The sequence below is a fragment of the Vipera ursinii genome (assembly GCF_947247035.1).
Source record: "Vipera ursinii genome assembly, chromosome: 2".
NCBI lineage: Eukaryota > Metazoa > Chordata > Lepidosauria > Squamata > Viperidae > Vipera > Vipera ursinii.
This window is the reverse complement of record NC_139513.1, coordinates 101,217,270-101,239,493: the sequence shown is the minus strand read 5'-3', so window position 1 is coordinate 101,239,493 and position 22,224 is coordinate 101,217,270. Positions and strand designations below refer to the sequence as shown.

The following is a 22,224-nucleotide window of genomic DNA, read 5'->3' as shown; positions in this document are numbered from 1 at the left end:
ATGGCAGTTCATATATGATAGCTGGATTTTGAAGAATTTAAACAGAGCAGATATAGATCATAGAGATGTGAGGTTACAGAATATTGCGTTATTCAAAAATGACTGTTAAATTTTGGGTGACCAAGAATCAAATAAAATTAAATTTATGTAGCTGAGAATATAAATTTTGAAATAAAAAAATTGTAAAAATCTTCTGAAAGGATATGCAAAAATATGCAATGTGTGAAAAAATGTAACCCCCCCCCCCCAATATATTGAAACTTGTGTTGGATTTGTAAACTAATATTATTTTTTTAAGAAATCTAAGTAGACTAAAAAAAGAATCATGAGAAATGAGAAAAGTATTAAACCTGAAATAGAGTTAATATGTATCATAGAATTATCCAGGCAACATATTGCCACTTTCCCTTTAATTACTTAAATCTTGAGTTATAATAGAGTTAAATTCATTATATTCTTTTTGTGTAGAAGGCTGTAAATCCAAGCAAATAATGTGCTTCAGAACCTCAGAAATAGTAAAAAGATAGCTTTACTTAAATTGATATTACTCTTTAAATGTTATCTCCATAGAAACTGAAATTTGGGATGAATGCAATTTGACAGTTGGGTCATCAAGAATATAAAAATGCTATTTATCCTCTGTTCAGTAGTTGGCTACTAAATAGAATTGACATGATTGCCTGGATGTAGTAGTAATACATTATTGTTACAGCTATAATCACAGTCCCATGGCAAAATGCAATAGTAATAAGTTGGACATTCTCAGTGTAATTGCTGTTTTTAGACTGCACATGTAGGTGGATATTGCTAGAGTCTGTAGTGATAATTTTGACAGATTATTCTCACTAAAAGCCATCTGCACATGTAGTCCTTTTTATTGTTATGCATAGTTTTACAAGCCAGGCATTTTCTTGTGAAAGTTCATCAACCATCTCACAAGAATGATCTAAAAACAATTCTCTGTAGAAATTAAAGTGTTCAGACATCTGAAAATATCTAGAATTCTAAATCTCAGGTCATGTAATATTCTTTTTTTTTGCTACATTCTACTGCTGGAATGCCTTCTCTAGACAAGAAAAATATTTAAATGTCCCTAACTTTCTTTCTAAAATTATGTTTTGCTACTTCTCAAGGTGACAGGGAATAGTTGAAGAAAACTAGTTTTTCACCCATTTTTTACTTTATAATAAAATAATCAAAGCAATTTAAAGAACCAGCTACCTTATTGTGGAAGAGATTGCCTCATAGGATCTTGGCTATTTACTGACATGAATGCTTAAGAGCACAGAAATAAAAATCATTCTATGGTGTCAGTATTCTGCAATATTTAATAAAGTCCTGACGATTTCTCAGGAGTAAAGATTTACTTGGAATGTTTAGAATTTGGAGTGTTCTGAGCAATTAATTTTCAAATTAGCTCAGCTGGATTCACACAGTACATTTTTATTGAAAAGTTTCCATTTAAATAACAAATATTCCTGATACTGACAGAAATATGTTTTACCAGGTACTTATTATAAAGAGAGATTTAATATTCATTTGTTTCAATTACTGTCCTGCTGCTTCTGATATTTGGAACTAAACTGACAGCAGTTGATAACTTGTATTAAAACAGATGGATAATCTGAGGTTTTAGGCAATAGTGATTAAATTCACAATTACATATGATAAGTCTATGTTAAAATAATGTATTATTGTGTGCGTGTGTGTGTGTGTGTGTATAATATATCTGAATATTTTATAGTAATTCATTGGCTAGTTTGAAGCTGGATAAATCTCACATCTATTTTGAAAGATAAAGAAGGGAGAGACAGGTGTTATGTTTTAGATTGGTTTTCGGAATTGAAAACAAATTCTTCTATTTAACCAGAAAACAAATGACTCTATTTAACCACTTCAATATTTATATTTGTGGCTTGAAAATGAGTTATAGCTAATATGTTTGGTGTTTAATTTTTAATTGTTATCTAAAAGTAATAAAGTCAATGCTGGAAGTCTCTTTGTCTTTGAGCTGACAATGCAATCAAAATAATATCCTTTAATGAAGCAAATGGTACATGCATACAAAAGATTGCCGTGTTTTTGGCACACTGTTCTTGCATTGCTTTTGTATGGCTCCCTGTATGTAAAAGCTTCTGAATCTTGCAACTTCCAAAAGTTGCAAGTCAAAACTCAGAAGGAATCTGGTAGTATCTTTTCCAACTAACAAATTTTATTAAAGGACAACCAGAATATCAAAACTGCTTTAGGATTAAAATTGGGAGTGGACAGGGTAGAGGGCAAAGGGATGGAAAGAGAGATTAACCAGTTAGCCAATTACAGTGTTCCCCGAAAATAAGACCTGGTCTTTTTTTTCCTCCAAAAGAGGCACCAGGTCTTATTTTCAGGGGGTGTCTTTTCCACAGTCTCATATCAGAGTGGTGGCACTGACATCCCCGGCTAGCTGGCTCACTTCTTCTGTGACTGAAGGAAATGCCTCTGCAGCTGAGAATGGAGCTCCGGGTTGACGCACATGCTGATCCCCAGCCTGCATTTCGCTGTCAGAGGCCTTTCCAGTAGGCCTCTGAAATACAGGCCAGAGGGACACCGCAGAAGAAGTGGGCCAGTGAGGCGAGACAGGTGTTGATTCATGGAAGGCCTGGCTGCAATGGTAAGCGGGTGCAAGGTGTGTGAGGCAGCTCCACCACCACCCCTATCCCCACCCTAGCTTGATTTTTAGGTGTGCACCTCACCCCAAAACTAGGGCTTATTTTTGGGGTAGAGCTTATATTAGGCCCATCACCAGAAATCAAGCTAGGGCTTATTTTTGGGGTAGGTCTTGCTTTCAGGGAAACATGGTATGCTGAAGTAGGTTACATGTGAGTCATATTTATTATTATTATTATTATTATTATTATTATTATTATTATTATTATTATTATTATTATTTATTAATTAATTAATTCGGTTTATATACCGCCCTATTCCCGAAGGACTCAGGGTGGTTTACAGGGCAGAATTTAAAAACAATACAATATAAAATTAAAATTAAAATTAAATTAAGTATAGCCCCAAAAAGTCAAAATCACAATTTAAAATCATTAAAACCCCTAAGTCCAGGCCAGATAGCTCAAAGAGTCAGGTTTTTAGGTCCCGGCGAAACGAACGAAGGTCGGGGGCAATCCAGAGTTCCGTTGGCAGTTGATTCCATAGGGCAGGCGTGCCCACAGAGAACGCCTTCCCCCTGGGGATCACCTGCCGGCAATCCTTGACCGGCGGTACCCTGAGGAGGCCCTCCCTTTGGGAGCGCACAGGACGATGGGAAATTGACACTGGCAGCAGGTGCTCCCTCAGATAATCTGGGCCCATGCCATTTAGGGCTTTATAGGTCATCACCAGCACCTTGAATCTCGCCCGGAGGGCAACTGGAAGCCAATGCAGCTCGCGGAGAAGAGGTGTTACATGGGAGTATCGGGAGACTTCCATCACAACTCGCGCGGCTGCATTCTGCACCAGCTGAAGCCTCCGAGTGGTCCTCAAGGGCAGCCCCATGTAGAGAGCATTGCAGTAGTCTAGCCGGGAGGTCATATTACAAGTATCTTATCAATAAATGTCCGTAATGTGTTTAAAATCCATTAAGTTAGCTGAGATCTTTTGAGATAACTTGAACCCTTTTAAGTATGTTATATGAGTTCTGTGGGTTCCACAGTCTTTCTCTTTTTCAATTGTGCTGTTGAGGTCTTGTTCTGAGATAGAGGGAACTGAGAGATCGGAATGCTTTGATATTATCCTGTTCTTGTTTTAGTCCTTATGTGGAACGTACTCATTAATTCTTTTGTACAAAATTTGTTGTGTACTTGTTTAAATGCTACATCAGTTAGCCCCTCTATGAATTTGATAAAGTCATCTGCATCTCACGAAAGCTTGTATCTTTTAATCAGATTTGCTAATTAGAAAAGGGGCTATCAGACACCTCCATTTTTTTTTACCTTTAACATTTAGCCAAAGGAAAGTTCTGGATGAAAAAGCATTTTGTTTATGGAACAGCAGATAGTTCCCTGGTAGAGGGAGACAAGCAATAAGCTATGTGTTAAGGTAGAAGTTGTGGGCAGCTAAGATAATCCACCAGGCTTTGATTAAAATTGGAATTTGCGGGAGGAAGGATTTGGATGACAAATTGGCACAGGGTTGTTTGTTCTCTAGTAGAATAAGAAAAAAAATAGCTAAAAACAGTGCTCAGTTTAATTTTTTTCCTGTGTTTAAATCTAATATATTGTTTCTAGTGGTTGTTGTCTCTATACAAGCTCTTGTGTGTTTTATAAAAATTGTTCCCTCTTTATATAATACTTCTAATAATCTTTGGAGCCTTACTTTTTATTACAGTATATTATTTTAATGAAGATTATTATAAAATGTTTGTGATTTGAGTAGCCATACACTGTTATTTCCTCTGCCATCAATTCTTTTGCAAAAAAAAAACTACTTAAAATAATTTTGCCTTGTTTCTACTTCTTTGCTAAATAAAGTTTGATTATATTTGTCTCTTGTACAACTAGCCTCTTCCCTACAAGGAAGAAGACTTATTTCTCTAGTTCCAGGCCTTAATGTTACATGAGCAAGAATTTGCACTAGAGAATTTACTTTGTTTTTAGTAGTTCCCCCCCCCCTTCTACTTGTCTTTAAGCTGCAAAGGCTGTGGGTACCATAGCTCTGACACCACAGCAGCAGTATTGTAATGTTGCCTTTGTATATATTTTCTTCAGGCTGAAGTTAAGCAGTAAAAGAAATCAGCTGGCTCAAGAACTAGAGGAAACAACACGATTAGTAGCAGTGTTGCACTTGCAGTTGAAAAAGTAAGTGACCCATACTACTCACAAAAGTTTTGTATCCAAAGAAGGCCTCTGAGCATAAAGGCAAAAATGATTTCCCTTAGCATTACAAATGGCAACTTGGTCTTATTAAGAGATGACCCTTTGAAATAGAGTAGAAATGCGAAAGTGTCAAGGATGCTTAGACAGTAATAATAATGTAGCAACTTATCTTATGTAGTATCTAACAGGTATTTCATAAAATAAGGATAATCTGAAATTGTAACCCTCCAAAAATTCACTTTTGGAAATGGTATTGGAAGATGTGCAGCAGAGATTGTACTCTCAAAGGTGCTTTTCAAGAGGCAAATTCTTTTAGAGAATTGTTGAGGCCACTTAGAGGTTTTTATGTGTCCTGAAACCTCCAGGTGGCCTCAATGACTCTCTAAAAGAATGCAAATGACCAGCTGTCTGCAATATAAATCCTTCCATTACCCACCATCCAGTCAGAGCTAAAGAAGCTTCTTGGATGAGAAACGAAACGTCTTAAGTCCAGTTGCCTCTTGAAAAAGTATCTTTGGGACAACCATGACCTGGATGACTGAGAATCTCCATTGACAACAGATAAAATAAATAATTATGACTTAATTTGTTTATTTAAATTCAGATTTCTCAAAGATATTTCAAATGAAGAGCAGTTCTGCTAGTTTATCTATGTAACAATTTAGATAGTTTAGGTTAAGAGTTAGGAAACAGTTCATCTAGAGAGTTTTGTAAATGACAGATGATTTGAATCACTTGTCCTAAATAAGATACTTAAATCAATGTACCCATCTTGATTTTGATTTCTAACTATTATTTTTATTGCAGTTTGTCCTCCAGCATGCTTTCCTTGTCTTCTGGCAGTAGTCATGGCTCACTTGCATCTAGTAGAGGATCTCTGATTGCCTCAAGCCAGGATTCTTCAACTTCAGCCAGCTTTACTGATCTGTTCAATGAACAGTTTGAACAGCTAGACTCTGAATATCAGAATAAAATGGACCTCTTGCTTTTGGAAAGAACCACTGGTTTTCGACCTTCAGGATGCATCACTACTATCCATGAGAATGAAGTAGTAAAAACACAGAAAACAGATTCCACCAGCCGCGTGCAGATCTTGAGATCCTTGTCTGGAACACCCAAATCCTCAACATCTTTATCTCCAAGGTCATCTCTTTCATCTCCTTCTCCACCATGTTCACCACTAGTGACAGACCCATTCTTCGTAGGAGATGCCTTTGCTAGTCATGCAGACTTTGAAGATACTGAAATAAACAGTGGACTTGCTGAACTTGCTCTAAACTCTGTAGGTGGTAAGAAGTATAGAACAGAAGATTCTAGAACTGGGGTCAAGCATTTGGAACAAGGTAAAATAACAGATGCCTTCCTGATTTTCATTCCAAATTATTGGTATTATTCGCTGTTTTTAACGAAATAGTTAGCCTATACAGCAAAGATTTTTAGCATTCAATTCATATAAAATGTTTTTTGGATATTATAATAATCATAGTTAAATACAGTAGTGAAGATGAAATTTATAATAATAAATCTATATTTTCACAGGAAACATTATTATAATGACTATTAGTTGGGTATACTTTACTTTGTTAGTCTGTCAAAACTGTTTTGTTTTCACTGTTAAGGGATTTCATAAAATTAAAGAAGCATCTTGATTCACTGCTTAAAAGCTGAATACTGCCAATTTAAGCATCTCTTCACATTAAGTAAGAAGCAAATGAATGCCTAAAAGATATCCCATGAGAAGTATCTTCTGTGCATGCATAATTTTCCCTAGGAATTACATTATAACAGAATAACAGAGTTGGAAGGGACCTTGGAGGTCTTCTAGTCCAACCCCCTGCTCAGATAGGAAACCCCATACCATTTCACACAAATAGTTGTCCAGTCTCTTCTTTAAAAAATTCCCATATTGGAACATTCACAACTTCTGGAGGCAGGTTGTTCCACTGATTAATTGTTCTAGCTGTCAGGAAATTTCTCCATAGTTCTAGGTTGCTTCTTTCCTTGATTAGTTTCCATCCATTACTTCTTGTCTCACCTTCAAGTGCTTTGCAGAATAGGTTGACCTCCTCTTCTTTGTGGCAACTCCTTAAATACTGGAACACTGCTATCATGTAACCCCTAGTCCTTCTTTTCATTAAACTAGACATATCCAATTCCTGCAACCGTTCTTTATATGTTTTACCCTCCAGTCCCCAACCATCTTTGTTGCTCTTACTCACATTCTTTCTAGAGTCTCAACATCTTTTTATATCGTGGCAACCAAAAACTGGATGCAGAATCCAAGTGTGGTCTTACCAAGGCATTACATAGCGGTACTAACAGTTCTTGTGATCTTAATTCTATGCATCTGTTAATGCAGCTTAGGACTGAATTGGCTTTTTCGGCAGCTTCAGCATACTGCTGGCTCATATTTAAGTGATTATCCACTAGAATCCCTCTCACAGTTACTGATATTGAATCAGGTACTACCTATTCTATACCTGTGTGTTTGGTTTTTCTTGCCTGAATATAGAACCTTACTTTTCTCACCATTGAATTTCATTTTGTTAGAGAGGACCCAGTGTTCAAGTCTATCAAAATCCTTCTGTACCTTGAGCCTATCATCTGGATTATTAGTATTTCTGCCAACTTGGTGTTGTCTGCAAATTTAATGAGTTCCTCTTCTATCCCCTTGTCTAAATCATTGATGAAAGTATTGAAAAGTACTGGCCCTAAGACAGAGCCCTGGGGCACTCCGTTGCATACTTCCCTCCATGTAGATGCTGTTCTATTAAAGATTATGTGTTGAGTGCTGTTGGTCACCCAGTTACAAATCTATCTGGTGGTGATGCTATCTAATCCATTATAAAAGACTACTTTAAAATTGACACAACATAATGCACCATGTAATAACTATACAGTCTGACACCAGATGGAAATAACATTTGGACATTTTGTAACACTCTTTAGATATTATTGTTAATTTGTCAGCTTTGTCTTTGAATTTCTGGAATAGTGAGACAAAAAAAAAAGAGATGATTACATCCTTACCATGAAGAATCAAAAGAGAAATGAACAAGGATATGAACAATGGATTCAATTTTACCCAGGGAGCAGGGACACTGACTTCCCGACAAAGGGGAACCATTGTCTTTTCCTTCTAATAATGCTGAAGGCAAGTCACCATTACTTAGCCTGTGATTTGAGGAAAAGTGGAAAGGGTCAGCTATCTAAATAATTTGGGACTGGAATTTAGATATTTTATTTTATTTTTTTTGCAAATTTTATTCTTTAAGAAACGGGTGAGAAGCTTTCCCCTCTTTGAAAAAAGTGGACCAATTGAAGATTTTTTTAAAATATTTTAATAATGTCAATATTTTTAGATGTTTTACTGTGTTATTACAAACCTCCTAGACCAGGGGTCGGCAACCTCGGCTCTTTTATGACTCGTGGACTTCAACTCCCAGAATTCCTGAGCCAGCATAGCTGGCTCAGGAATTCTGGGAGTTGAAGTCCACGAGTCATAAAAGAGCCGAGGTTGCCGACCCCTGTCCTAGACTAATTTGAGTAGGTAATACCCAAATAATTATAATAAATAAAATATATTCCTCTAGCTTTTTAGTATATTTTTTTTTAGCTAGAGTTGGCTCCCAAAGTGATGTGAATGAAAATGAATGACAGTGGCAGTAAGGATCGAAGGGAGTGCCAGATTTCAGCTTTCCTTCCATTATAGCATATTTCAGATAGTCCCTCTTAGTATTTTTATTTATTTTATTTTAATTCCATTTATATCCCGCCCTTCTCCGAAGACTCAGGGCGGCTTACAAGCTTAGCAGTAGCCTTCATTCTATGTACATGCCTGCTTATTAGGGCTTTCACACCCCTCCCAAGCGGCATTATTACAAAGTCAGCTTAATTGCCCCCAACAATCTGGGTCCTCATTTTACCTACCTCGGAAGGATGGAAGGCTGAGTCAACCTTGAGCCTGGTGGGACTCGAACCTGCACTAATTGCAGGCAGCTGGTGTTACTTAAGGAGGCATTAGCCCACTGCTCCACCAAGGCTCTAATATGCTTAGTATGCTAACTTTTAAAGCAGTATAGTATTTTAAGAACCACATAGCTTTTGTCACATCTGTATACACAATAGATTGACTATACGTATGTGTGTATGAATGCAAACATGTAAGTATGAAGAACTCATAAATATACATGTAGGAGTATATACACGAGAGGTATTTTCAATCAGATACCTTTAGATGTTCCTTGCCTTCCTTTTCAAAAACATTCGGTTATTAATCATCAATTGAAATTCAAGCAATCATCTAGCGTCATAATCTAGAAGTTAAATTTATGCTATCCTGAGACAACGTCCTGGATTATCTGAATAAATGAAAAAGAAAACCACCATATACTTTTATCATAATAGTTATTTTGTGGCTGTCAGTTTATCAACTGAACCTCCTGAAAGTTCAGGAGACATTGAATTTATTCTGTATTGCAACTTTTCTGGCCCCTACGGTTTGATAAGATCATCAGATACACATGTCTTACAAATTTATTTTGAATTTACAGAGCAGCAATATTCAAATTTCAGGACGTATTTCTGAGCTTCTGTTCTGTCTGATTAAAGCATGCTGTTCATCACACAAAACCACCAACCTGGGGTCTGGAAAAGATTAAAAAAACCTAATAATTTGTCTTTAGCATGAGGAATAAATTCTTCCTTCTTCCCTGTGAGCAATGCCACAATTTATATTGGAGTGTGAAAGGGTTATTATTCCCATTAGGTCTTGATGGTAATTAGCCTAAAATTTCTTGATTCTTTGAAAATGGCTGAGGGAGTTAAAGCTACAAGGCACTAAGCAGATTAAGTGATTGAGGATTGTTATTCAGTCAGCAGACAAAATAATCACCACAGGTAGTTTATTTGAGGGCAGTAATGAGTAGAAACATTCACTCCCTGGGATTTGCACACACAGCTCAAAGAAGTGGAAAAGCTGCCTGATTGAGTTATAGCATAGCCTTTTGGGATCATGTGTCTTCACATGTTCTTGTAAGATACAGCTAATTAACTTGCCCCCAAATTACCCTTCCTTCCCTTTCTTCATAGGCATCGCTTATAGGAAACGTTTTTCAGTTTAAATATTGTTCTCTGGTGTCATTTAAATAGTTGGGTAGTGGAAACATAGGACATAAATCAAAATACTGTAATGAAAGAAAAGCAATTCAGCACATGAGCTCATGCAGTCAAAACCCTTGATCTAGAAAATAAAAGCAGTACGACTTTAATAATAATAATAATAATAATAATAATAATAATAATAATAATAATAATAATAATGACTTTTTATTAGCCATCTCAAGATTTTATTCCAAAACCAGCTCACAGTCATCAAGTCTGATTTGACTTCAGATGAGTGCTTGCTTGCCATTTGAACCCGTATTCAGCAACCTGGAAGTCTTCCAAGGATCGTCCAGTAATCTCTTTAATCCCATTCATCCACTTTATCAGTTCCTTTATCCTTTACATCTCTCAAATTTGCCAACCAAAGTCAATTTTCCTAATCTATTATCCACTCGGATCACATGTCCAAAGTATGTGAGTTTCTGATCGCATATCATCTTTCAACACCCCGGTTTTATTTATTCTATGGCACTCTTAATGATTCTACCTAGATCCATAATTTGAAAGTTACCGTCTTTTTCTCTCAAGATGTACAATATTTAGATCAAAAGCAGGGCTTCAGAATCAGTACGGCCAGTCGCACTCTACCTGTCAAAAGTTCCTTATAGATTCAGACAGTTTTCTGACCTTGTATACTGTAATATGGTAGGCTCAGGTATATTCGGCTGAAATTAAGGAGGCATTATGTTAAGAAGGTGACATCAAGGGCCTTCACCCCTTTTCAACCCAAATGCATATTTCTTTGAATATGTGTATCTATTGTGCAAATTCAAAAAAAACATGTTATTTTTAAGAAGCAATCAACTGTGCTCGCTTTAGACCCAAATATTGGAAACCACTGCTTATTGAATTAGTGTCAGTTGTCATCTGCTTCAGATGCAGGTATCTAATGAGTCAGCCTCTTGGTTTCTTTAATATAGTGTAACCCTGTCATGAAATTATCCCTTTGTCTTTGAATTTTCTAGCTGTAAATATGATTGAAGGATCCATACCAAAAGTGGCATGCGTATCAGCTGCAGTGTCAGATGAGTCAGTTGCTGGAGATAGCGGGGTGTATGAAGCATCTGTGCAAAGGTAATTCTTACCCAAGTTATTACAAATTTAATTTGCATACATCCAACTGCACCAAATCAGGAAAGTTGAATATTACAGATTACATATTTGTTATGAAAAATTTCAGTACATAGTGTACCTGGTCCACATTTCCTTTTCTGATATCACTGGAATGTTTCCTATAGACTCCATTTTTAATTTCCTATAATTGAATACTATAATTCAGTTAATAACATTTTCTTGTTTAAAATAGCTAACCAATTTAGCCTAGGACATGTGTTGGTTCTGTAGGGTGAAACTATAAGAAGGCCATCTGAACTACTAAAGACTGGGTTAATCAAAGACATCCCAAGACTGATTAGACATTATCAGCCAAGGACTCACTGAAATGCATCTTCTGTCTTATTCCTTTGAACCTTAACTTTACATATGCTCAGTACTTTCTCTTGACCAATTTAGCATTCTCCTAGGGAAGGTGTGGAATAAATGTTAAGCTTGTGTGCTTTCTGCTTCTCATGATTCTCTCACTCAAATCCCACTTATTTGATTCTTCTATTTACTAGGAGAAGTAAGTCCTTAATTAAGAAATTCTACAATTATTAAATATTTGATATCGATATTAAATGTAACATTTACATGTTTTTCCACCCTCCAAATTTTGGGGAAGAATACTATGCTGGATACCCTCTATTTGTTGCAAAAGAGGATAAAAATGAATTACTTTTTAACGATTTGACTTTTTTTTTTAGAAAAAGAAACATAGAAGTTTATAAAGTGGACCATGGTATAAAGAGTCCAACTAATGTATTCCTCTCAGTCTCTTGGATGGTACAAGTGTTTTCTATGACAAGCTATAGTAGCCTTTATCAGTTTTGGTATAACAACCACATCCCTGTCTAGAATAAGATATTTGACCTAATTATCATTAAATTATTGCCAGGTGTTAAAAGTGCACTTACTTTTAAAAACTTATCCAAAATACAACTGCTAGTATATTATTGGAGTCTGAGTAACAGAGCCATGGGATCCCAGTAATTCCTTTGTTGCTCAAACTTTCACAAATGATGCTGGTCATTAAGCCCTAAACAGCTTGGGTTCAGAATAGTCAAATAATTCCTATAGGTCACTTTCTGATCCATAGATCATTGTTGAAGGTTCTTCTCAAGCTGGTATAAATAATGTTATTGAACATGGCTACACAACAGAGGGCCCTCTGAACAATGATGCCCATCAACAGCTTGCTTTCTCCATGGGGGCTAACCTGATACCTTACACATTGCTGATCCCAGGCAAAACCACTCCTTTCCCCTCAGGATTTTTTAAGGCTATAATGAAAGAATTTCAATAGCTATTCTGTATTTACCTTTTAATGTGTGTTCTAATTATTTTTGAATTCTATTGGCGTTTTAAAATTCCTATTTAAATGTCACTGTTATCTTTTTCAGGCCGCGTACCTCAGAAACCGTGACATTTGAGAATGATGATGTAGATACGTCTATTACAGCTAAAGTTCAACTTTCAATGAAGTAAGATTACCGGCTTCTCCTGTGCTTTAAGCTAGTATCCTTATTAACTATGAGAGGGATCTCGGAGTCCTAGTAGACAATCACTTCAATATGAGCCAGCAGTGTGCTGCAGCTGCCAAAAAAGCCAACACAGTGCTAGGCTGCAATAACAGAGGGATAGAATCAAGATCAAGTGAAGTACTAATACCACTTTACAATGCTTTGGTAAGGCCACACCTGGAATACTGCATCCAGTTTTGGTCACCACGATGTAAAAAAGATATCGAGACTCTAGAAAGGGTACAGAGAAGAGCAACAAAGATGATTGGGGGACTGGAGGCTAAAACATATAGGGAATTGCTGGAATTGGGTATGTGTAGTTTAACAAAGAGAAGGGTGAGGGGTGACATGATAGCAGTGTTCCAATATCTCAGGGGCTACCACAAAGAAGAGGGAGTCAAGCTATTCTCCAAAGCACCTGAAATCAGGACAAGAAGCAATGGATGGAAACTAGTCAAGGAGAAAAGCAACCTAGAACTAAGGAGAAACTTCCTGACGGTTAGAATAATTAACCAGTGGAACAACCTGCCTCCAGAAGCTGTGAATGCTCCAACACTGGAAGTTTTTAAGAAGAGACTGGACAGCCATTTGCCTGAAATGGTATAGGGTTTCCTGCCAGAGCAGGGGGTTGGACTAGATGACCTCCAAGGTCCCTTCCAACTTCTTATTATTATTATTATTATTATTATTATTATTATTATTATTATTATTATTATTATTGTTATTATTATTATTATTATTATCATTATCATTATCATTATCATTATATAATGGAGTTGTGTACTGCAAGTAAGATTACAAAAAAAAACCAACAAAAAAACCCCTAGAGGTACAGATTTGAATGTGATATTAACAGATAATATTATGAGGCCTCAAGACACAATTTTTCTGAACCCTTTCATTTTCATTCATTTATCCATAGTGTAGATGCTTGGCAAAAATATGACTGCATGCTTGAGTTCCTTTCAGCTTTCTCTAATTTTAATTATGTTTGCTTAAATTAAAGACCAACGAGTCCAATCATCTTGTAACCATATCTTATGCACATATGCCAGGAAATCCTATTATATCCAACCAATTTTCCTCTTTTGAAAGAGCTCAGGGGATTGATTAGTACTAGGTATGAAAAGCTGAAAATATTTCAGAAAAACGAATAGAGGCATCTGTATATGTGTACGTGTGTCTGTGTGTGTGATTAGAATTATTTTATTACAATCTTCAATTGCCTCTTTCATTTATTTTCACTTCAGGTATGATGACAAAAATAAACAATTTGCAGTATTTATTGCCCAGTTGAATAATGTGCCTGCTCTTTTACCACAGCAAGACCAGAAAGTGTAAGTAATTACAAGGACAAAAATATTTCTGCAGTTCTCCATCAATTATCCTAAATGGCTCTTTAAAAATGTAGTTAGACTAAAAGGAATAAAAAATCTTAAATTTACCATCACTTTTGAGCCTATATAGCCATTTACTTGAATAAATGGATATTCTTCTACATCATTTTCATTGAAAAATTATTCTTAAATATACATTATTAATGGCTTGTGGAAACTGTTTTAGCTTCACAGCTGACATTAAAAATTAGAATTATTTCTGATGTTTGAAATATTGAATATTGAAATATTCCTCTGTAGCTCTGCAGAACAAAGCTTCATATGTTTCTCCACAATATAGGAAATGATTAATGCACTATCTGACATGAAAAAGATGTCTCTGCAAATTCTAATGACTCCACTCCATGTAATATTTTTAGGAAGACTACTAAGAAGACACATATACTATATAAATAGTAATGCTATAAAATGAGGATTATCATTAGCTCCATAAATTTACATGTGTTGCAGTATTCCTAGAGCATCCTTTGTATTTCTGTATCGTTAAAAAGTAAAGAAATATTAGAGGGCAGGGCGCTGTTGCTGGGCAAGTCCATTCTTGTTCTTGGATCTTATTTTTTTGAAATGTCAAATATGAGGTGTAAGAATTTTGCTTAAAATTAACAAATCAGCTGAGCAACCTTGAAGCTCAGTAGTCTTTAAGGAGCAGAAAACTGTAACTGCAAATTAAATCTTATCAAGATTCTGCATGAACAAAGTTTACTAAGAGGTATAACAGATTATCTGGGCATTTTCTGATTCTGTCCCATCTATAAATGTTTTTCTCTGTTACAAGATAGTAATAATAAATAGTTCTTGGCAGTTGAATAACTACTATATTTTAACATAGAACACAAGTGGGAACTTGTTTAAAAAAAAACTATGACAAATTGATAAGCTATACCGGGACTTGTTTTAATTCTCTGTCCATTTTTCATTATGTCTGTGTAAAGAGAGAAAAAGGGATCAAACCAAGCACTGAAATGATTGTATATTCTACTCTAAACTATGTCAAGTTCTGCCATCCATAATTTCTAGCTTTTTTACATAATTGATCTTCTGAAATCTATCATGATTTTTATATTAATATCTGTCCCAATCGCAGACTTATAGGAACAAATGGAAGTTGAAAAATAGTTATCTAAAGAATTATTCAAAAATGTGTTAAACTGATAGTTGTAGTAATATTCACGTATACAGTGAGCTTGTAGAGTAAGTAATCCTTATTTAAGATCATTTCCAACAGGAGCATTCGTGTGGCTGTTCTCCCTTCATCTGAAAGTACAAGCTGTTTGTTCCGTACAAGACTCGTGGACGCATCAGACAATCTCATATACAATGAATTATTTTGCGTTACAATCCCTCATTCAGTTTTACGACAGAAGACACTAAGGATTGATGTCTGCACTTTAGATAACTTCCATCTTGAAGAATGCTTGGTTAGTCCTTCTATGTGATATTGTTATCTTCTTCATTGTGGTGCCCTCACAATATGGGAGAGCAGAGCATCACCTTTCCTGAATGTGAGCAGCACTTGCATCAGAATAAAGGTAGTAAAGAATAAAGATAGTTCTCGACTTACAATCGTAATTGGGACCAGAATTGTTAAGCAAGATGGTTGTTAAGTGGGTCATGCCTAATTTTATGACCTTTTTTGTCACAGTTGTAAAGCAAATCACTGCAATTGTTCAATGATCAAGTTGTTAAATGATTAATCAAATCCAGCTTCTCCCATTGATTTTGCTTGTCAGAAGCCAGCTGAGAAGGTTGCAAAGGGTGATCACATGACCCCAGGGCATGGCAACCATCATAAATACATGCTGGTTGCCAAACTCCCAAATTTTGATCACATAACCTCAGGGATGCTGCAATGGTTGTAACTGTGAGGATCATTCATAATTCACTCTTTTTCAGTGCCTTTTTAGCTTTGAATGGTCACTAAACAAACGGTTGCAAGTTGAGGACTGCATGCAACACCACTTGCACAGTTGCCTCAACTGAACATTGTTTTGCGCTATTACCTAGTGTGTAAATGTAAAGCGAGGGTAAATTATGTACACTGCCCACGATCACGCATTTATCCTAGCATCTGTGACTCAAACTCTTTGAATGGCCTGAAGGTATTCATCAATGTATTTTGTTTTCTTTTTACTGTAGGGAGGTGCACAAATTAGCCTTGCAGAGATCTGCAGATCAGGGGAAAGGTCACTGCGCTGGTACAACCTCCTCAGCTACAAATATCTACAAAGGCATAGTTGTGAAAATAAGCAAGAGGATACTTGTTCTGAGCTACTCTGCACTGATAAAATGGTAAAAAATAATAATTAAAGGTGTTTTTGCACAAACTGCAGGAGACCAAGCCTCATTGCCACTCTACAGTATTTGTTTTGTTTTATTGAATAATGATAGTCTTCGGTAAACCTTCAGACACTGAGGGTAATATTGTTTAATGCTGTTAACCCATTTCCCACAGGACTCTGTATCGGCATTGCTGGAACAAACCGTTGTTGAACTTGAGGCAGTAGAGAAAAAACTAGGAGAAAGTACTTTACTTACTGATGAAACCTGGTGAGTCGTATGGTGCAATAATGGGAGTCCATGATTCTTTTTACAATGACAGGATCGAATAAAGGATATAATCTAATCCCCCTCTACAGCAATTTTTCAATATATAGGCATTGAACATTGAAGTAATTCTTTAGAGAAAATTGCTGTATTAAAAAGTTTTAAGTATTGACATTTCAGTATTAAAATTGGCATCTTTAAACACACACTAATCTTTGGAACATGATCTACTCCTAACACATGCAACAGCTGAACAATATTTTGATACAAATGCAAATTTCATTTTATATTTTCAAATTCATGTATTTTGGTGACACACATCTCCTGATATCTCCTCCGTTCACGTTGAGAAGACTTTCTACAGCTCTCACTGCTTTAGATCTTCTAATTCAAGCATATTGTCAAGTTGCTTAATTTCATCACGTGATGCTTTGATGTTTTCTTTACCACAGTGTCTGTGAATAGAATAGTTTTGACAAAATTCCTATATGCTGTAATTTAGAGTGAACTTTGCTCATTTTTGCAGGCAATATAAGGGAGATGCTGAACAGGATGGTAACAGTGAAACTGAAAATGGTGAGACTGAAGCAGAGGAGGGATTTTATGGCAGAAGGACTGTGTGGGCCACTGAAGAGAACTTGCTACCTTTGTTGCAGGCTGAGTCAACAACCATCAAGGTAAAGAATGTATAATGAAAGCAGAATCCCTTGAAAGCCAGCGAGCAGAAGGACAAGCTGCCTTAAGCATCATGCCCTTGCTGCAGTCCCCTTGTTTCATTTCTGACAAGCTGTCTTGAATTTACACTCTTCACTAGGCTCATGAATCAATATTGCTGAAGTTTGTTTTGTTTTTCATGATAGCCTTCAAATATCATTGGCGAATTAGTTGCTTTTGCAACCCTGTCATGGCTCTCTCCCAGTGATTATATTAAGACTGGCTTAAATCTCAAGCTCTTGGCTTGATGCTAGTCTCAATTTTTTTTTTTTTGCCCAAATAGACCTATGTAACTTCCCAATAAACAGATATGGAAAATCACACCAGCTTCTTCTACACTGCTGCCAGAATTTGATAGTGAAATCTATTATTAAAAAGTGGCAATGTGAAAGTTTTAAAGGAGCTATAATGCAGGGGTGTCAAACTCAATTTCATTGAGGGCCGCATCAGCATTGCGGTTACCCTTGAGGGGCCAGATGGGTGTGGCCAGGGTGGGCATGGCCTACTGGTTGGGCATGGCTGGAGTGGGTATGGCCTACTGTGTGGGCATGGCCAGCTCTACATCATTCGCATCAAGGGTGCCTTTGGGGGCTGGGCAGGAGTGGGACAGATCTGAGGGTCTCTGGCAGAAGGAGATGGAACTGGGGCAAGTGCCAAGGCATGGTCCACTGGAGGAGCCTCACTGATCCTCTCAGGCCATGTGTGTGGGGGGGGGCTGGACGGTGGTGCGGAGGTCAAATGCCCAGCCTAGCCCTCAAGCACCCGCAGCACTAAGCCCACCCCCACTTCCCCAAGAGGGTGCCCAGCTGCAGTGCTTGCTCTCCTTAGCCAGGTTGCTCATGATGGGTATGAGGGCAATGTCAAGGCCCACTTCCTCTCTATGTGAGGAGACCTGGCTTTGAATCGAAAGCTTCCTTAGCAATAGGATGGGAGACCACCCAGGTTAGGCCAGGAGGAGGGGGCAAGGGGATGGTGAAAGGGCAGCAGGGAAGGACTAAGGCAGGACTTCCCTCAGACCCTCCCTCTCCTTCCTTCCTTCCTTCCTTCCTTCCTTCCTTCCTTCCTTCCTTCCTTCCTTCCTTCCTTCCTTCCTAAGAACAGTGATGGGAAAATATTTGAGATGAGGGAGGGAAAAAAATAGGCAAGAAACGCAGCTGGGGAAGTGTCATCCTTCATGAGGAATGAAGAAATGCACCATCGCCTGGAAGTGGCCAACACATGGCCCTCTCCTCACAGCGCCGAGAGGCTGAGCCGGTGGCACAAATCTGAAGAGAAGCACAATGCTGCCCAGCCCCTAGCCTGCCCGAAGTAGGCAGGGCCATGTGCTGGCCACTTCCAGGCGATGGTGCATTTCTTCATTCCTCACAAAGGGTGATACCTCCCAAGTGTGCACCCAGGGGGCAGGGCCAACGCGCCAGGAGCCGGTCCCTCACTGTTTCCAGATGACCTTGTGGAGCTAAGACTGAATGTATTTCAGCATAGATGACCACCACAAAATTGTACATTGGCTCCTGGCCGGCCTGGGCCGGAGCCAAGGCAGCGGGGGCCGTTCCCTCACTGTTTCCAGGATGGCTTCGTGGGCCACATGAAACCACTTCACGGGCCGGATCTGGCCCCCGGGCCTTGTGTTTGACATGTCTGCTATAATGTTTCTGTTTTCTTGTTTGGATGCATTTCATTAGAACGCAACTCTTTTAGCTCTGTTTTCAACTAAAGATTCCTTTTCTATCACTATCATTATCTTATATTATTGTAACAGTTGCACAACATAAAATTTGCACAAACAAGCTACTTAGTGGTGCTTGCTTATACATAGTAGAATCTGTGTTCAACAACTGACTGGCGGTAGAACCCGTTTCCAAAGTAACTAAATTCTGTAGGCCAAAATCAAATCCAAGATAATTATTCATTAAAATATTTAATTATATTAAAATGATTTGCATATTCATATATTAGTTAGTTGACATAGATGAAAATGGTTTTCCTCTTCAAATAAAATTTACAAGAATTTATGCATATATAGAGGTTCCATTGACTTTCAGTATGAGTCACTAAAGTTGGTTGTTCAGCAGAAAAATATGGTGCCCTTTCAGTCCTTAGTCTGTTTTAGCAATGAAGCAGAATAAACATTCTGTCCACAAGAGAAACAGAGAGTGAAGAAATCCATGGTGCAGTAATACCTTGTTTGATGCCAGTTATTGACAAAGAAGTTCCAGCAGTTTTATGTTGCCTGTTGTTTTAGCCCACTGAGTTGAGTGATTTCTCTGTGGTTTTGGAGAATTGGAACCAAAGGAGTGGTTCTCCATTGTTCTTTCCTCCATTGTTCTGCGATGTGTGGTAATGGACATGGGAAGAGAGAAGAAACCTGGCCCTCTTTTCTTCTCCCCCTTGACTTCACTTGCCTCAGGTGCATTCAAAGCACAGTAAGAAAAAAGGAGGGAAGTGAGACTTTTCTCTCTTTACCTATGGGGTCAATGGTGATTTCCTCAGGGAGGAAAGTGCTGCATTCCCCCATAGCTATCTAAAGAATGACATTTCTCCATGACATAAACACACTTTTCCTGTCATTCCTCCAAATGTTGTTGCTGGGTTTGTCAGGGTTGGCAAGAGAAGAGATGGCTGCATGGCATAATGGGAGAGCACATAGCCCTAAAAACCATTAGGGGGGTGTGAGTGTGCCAACAGCAGCCTCAGATGGCTGTTGGGAGCAGGGTAGAACCTTTCCTTTAAACTTACCCCCAAACAAGGCAACACAAATGGACCACATTATACAGCTGGTTGTCAGCTCTACAACAAACCTGGCTGAAGCCATCTTGCTCGTTCTAGGTTGCCACAAGAAAGGGAGAGGTGTGTGGAATATTTTTGCTAGTCTAAACAATTCTGGTTCCCGTGGAAATCAAGGTCATTCTCTCAGTTAGTTTAGCGGGTTGGGCATTTTGTTAGAAAGCCCACCAAATTATTGTGTTGGGGAACCTAGCTGATTGCATAGTGCTGGGGTGGGAAGTTTGACTTTGTAATAGTGTGACTCTTTGGTGGGGATTTCAGACTTGGTTTCACTTTTGACTGTGCCAATATTTTGTAACCAAATAAGCATGTTCTTTGAGGAAATCTCTAGCTTCAGAGTTCTGATTTGTTGGTCTCCTCATCAGAACCATGACACTTGTTTTGCAAAAGTTGAAAAAAAATACCACTTTAGAAGCAGAACAGGTAAATGCTGCCTCAACAGTAGGATGGGGTGAGCTGAGGATGAAATTGTTTGTGCCCTATACATCAATTTGCTTATGCATTGCTAGTTCAGAGTTAATGGCCTGTGCCGAAGAACTCATTGTGTTGCTGTGTATTTTTTATATGTAGTATAAGCACTGAAAAGAAATATCATACAATTCAGTCCAATGTTCTTCTTATAGCAAAGCAGGCTGAAAGTATATCAGGAAGGAAAACTACATTGATATATCTTTGACTTCCAGGTGGATAAAGAGACCAACACAGATAGTCTTATGCAGTCTTCTCTAGTAGTTCGTCCAAAAGATAAAAGAACACCTAATCCTTTACAAACACCTTTTGTTAGAGGCAGCACTATCATCCGTTCCAAAACTTTTTCTCCAGGACCACAAAGCCAGTATGTGTGTCGGGTAAGGAAAACAGAATTCATTGTATTTATTTCTTCATTCTCTCTCCTCTGCAAATAGACAACTAGTAGTTAACTTAATTAACATTACATTAGACACTTTATGAAGTACATTTTCTTTTCTGGAATCTCCTTTGATAATTTTTGATATGAGTTTGGGATTTTCAGTAGATAAAAATGCTGTTCAAAAATCATTAAAATCTTTTGACATACCAACTCCCCTCAGGCTAAGCAAGTAGTTCAAACACAAGTGAAAAATGTTAACCCCCCCCCCACTTAGATGTGTGTGAGAAGTTGCTAGTATATTTTCGCATAGAATTTCAATTTCCCTTAATATAATTTTAATCTCTTTCAAATTGAGTAGACATGTAATAGAAGAGTTGTTACAATGTGAGTGAAAATAATGTACTTGTTTTGTTTTCTAAACCCATCTCTCTTACACATTCACATCCCTGCACATGTCCAGCTTTTTGAACTTGCATGAATTTAAAGTTTGTATGAATAAAAATGCTTTTATTTCAGGGTATGTTTCAGTCCCAAATTCCATTTTCTGCTGTTTTAGAGCTATGCTCACAGTTCAAATAGTTCTGTAGATATGTGATAAATTTCAATGAAAAAATGTATTGCTTGTAAGGCCTGGACTGAGAGTATTAATTGGGGTTTTAATTGGATTTTAACTGGGGTTTTATATTTATTCAAGGTTTAAATGTAATCATTTTAACTGTTCTTAATTTTTGTAATTGTTGTATTGTTATTTTAAAAACCTTGTGAACCGCCCTGAGTCCTACGGGAGAAGGGCGGTATGTAAGTCTAATAAAGATAAAGATAAAGATTATATATACCGTGTAGTATTACAGTGTAAGTTTGTTTGATAAACCGTAGCTCCTATGTATCAAGAATACTAAACTTCCTAATTGCCCAACCCTACTAGAATTCAGATGTAGTTGCTCACCATAAATATTACCATATTGTTTTTTTTTCTATGTTGTATATTCTGCCAGTTTAATTGCTGCTCAGTTATGAATCAAGTGTGGTGACTTTTATAGAAAGAAAGGAGAAAGAATGTAAGGGGAATCTGAAAGTAAAGATCGCTGTGATTTCAAGTACAGCCTATAATGCAACCAAGCATGAATGAATCCAGTGCATTGCAGCTATGTCTGCAGAGGTTTGCATTTTTTGATAAAATGCTTATTTATAATTAATTAGAACCAGGAGACAAGAGCAGGTATGACTATAAATAAACTCTCTTTAGCCTTGGTTTAAGAAGCAAAGACAGAAAACACTGCCAAGAAGTTCCTTTCCTGAAA

At 37.3% G+C, this 22,224-nt stretch overlaps 1 protein-coding gene across 2 annotated transcripts in view; it reads left to right on the top strand.

The window, feature by feature from the left end:
• The window catches only part of WWC1 (WW and C2 domain containing 1), a 100,798-nt gene that overhangs the window by 68,193 nt on the left and 10,381 nt on the right, over positions 1-22,224 (top strand). For both annotated transcript variants that reach the window (XM_083355386.1, XM_083355387.1), the window contains 10 exons: positions 4,743-4,832; positions 5,658-6,193; positions 10,982-11,090; positions 12,515-12,595; positions 13,885-13,971; positions 15,257-15,449; positions 16,168-16,320; positions 16,484-16,578; positions 17,102-17,252; positions 20,757-20,921. In XM_083355386.1, coding sequence (XP_083211512.1) covers positions 4,743-4,832; positions 5,658-6,193; positions 10,982-11,090; positions 12,515-12,595; positions 13,885-13,971; positions 15,257-15,449; positions 16,168-16,320; positions 16,484-16,578; positions 17,102-17,252; positions 20,757-20,921 — 1,660 coding nt within the window. The remainder of the gene's footprint in view (positions 1-4,742; positions 4,833-5,657; positions 6,194-10,981; positions 11,091-12,514; positions 12,596-13,884; positions 13,972-15,256; positions 15,450-16,167; positions 16,321-16,483; positions 16,579-17,101; positions 17,253-20,756; positions 20,922-22,224) is intronic.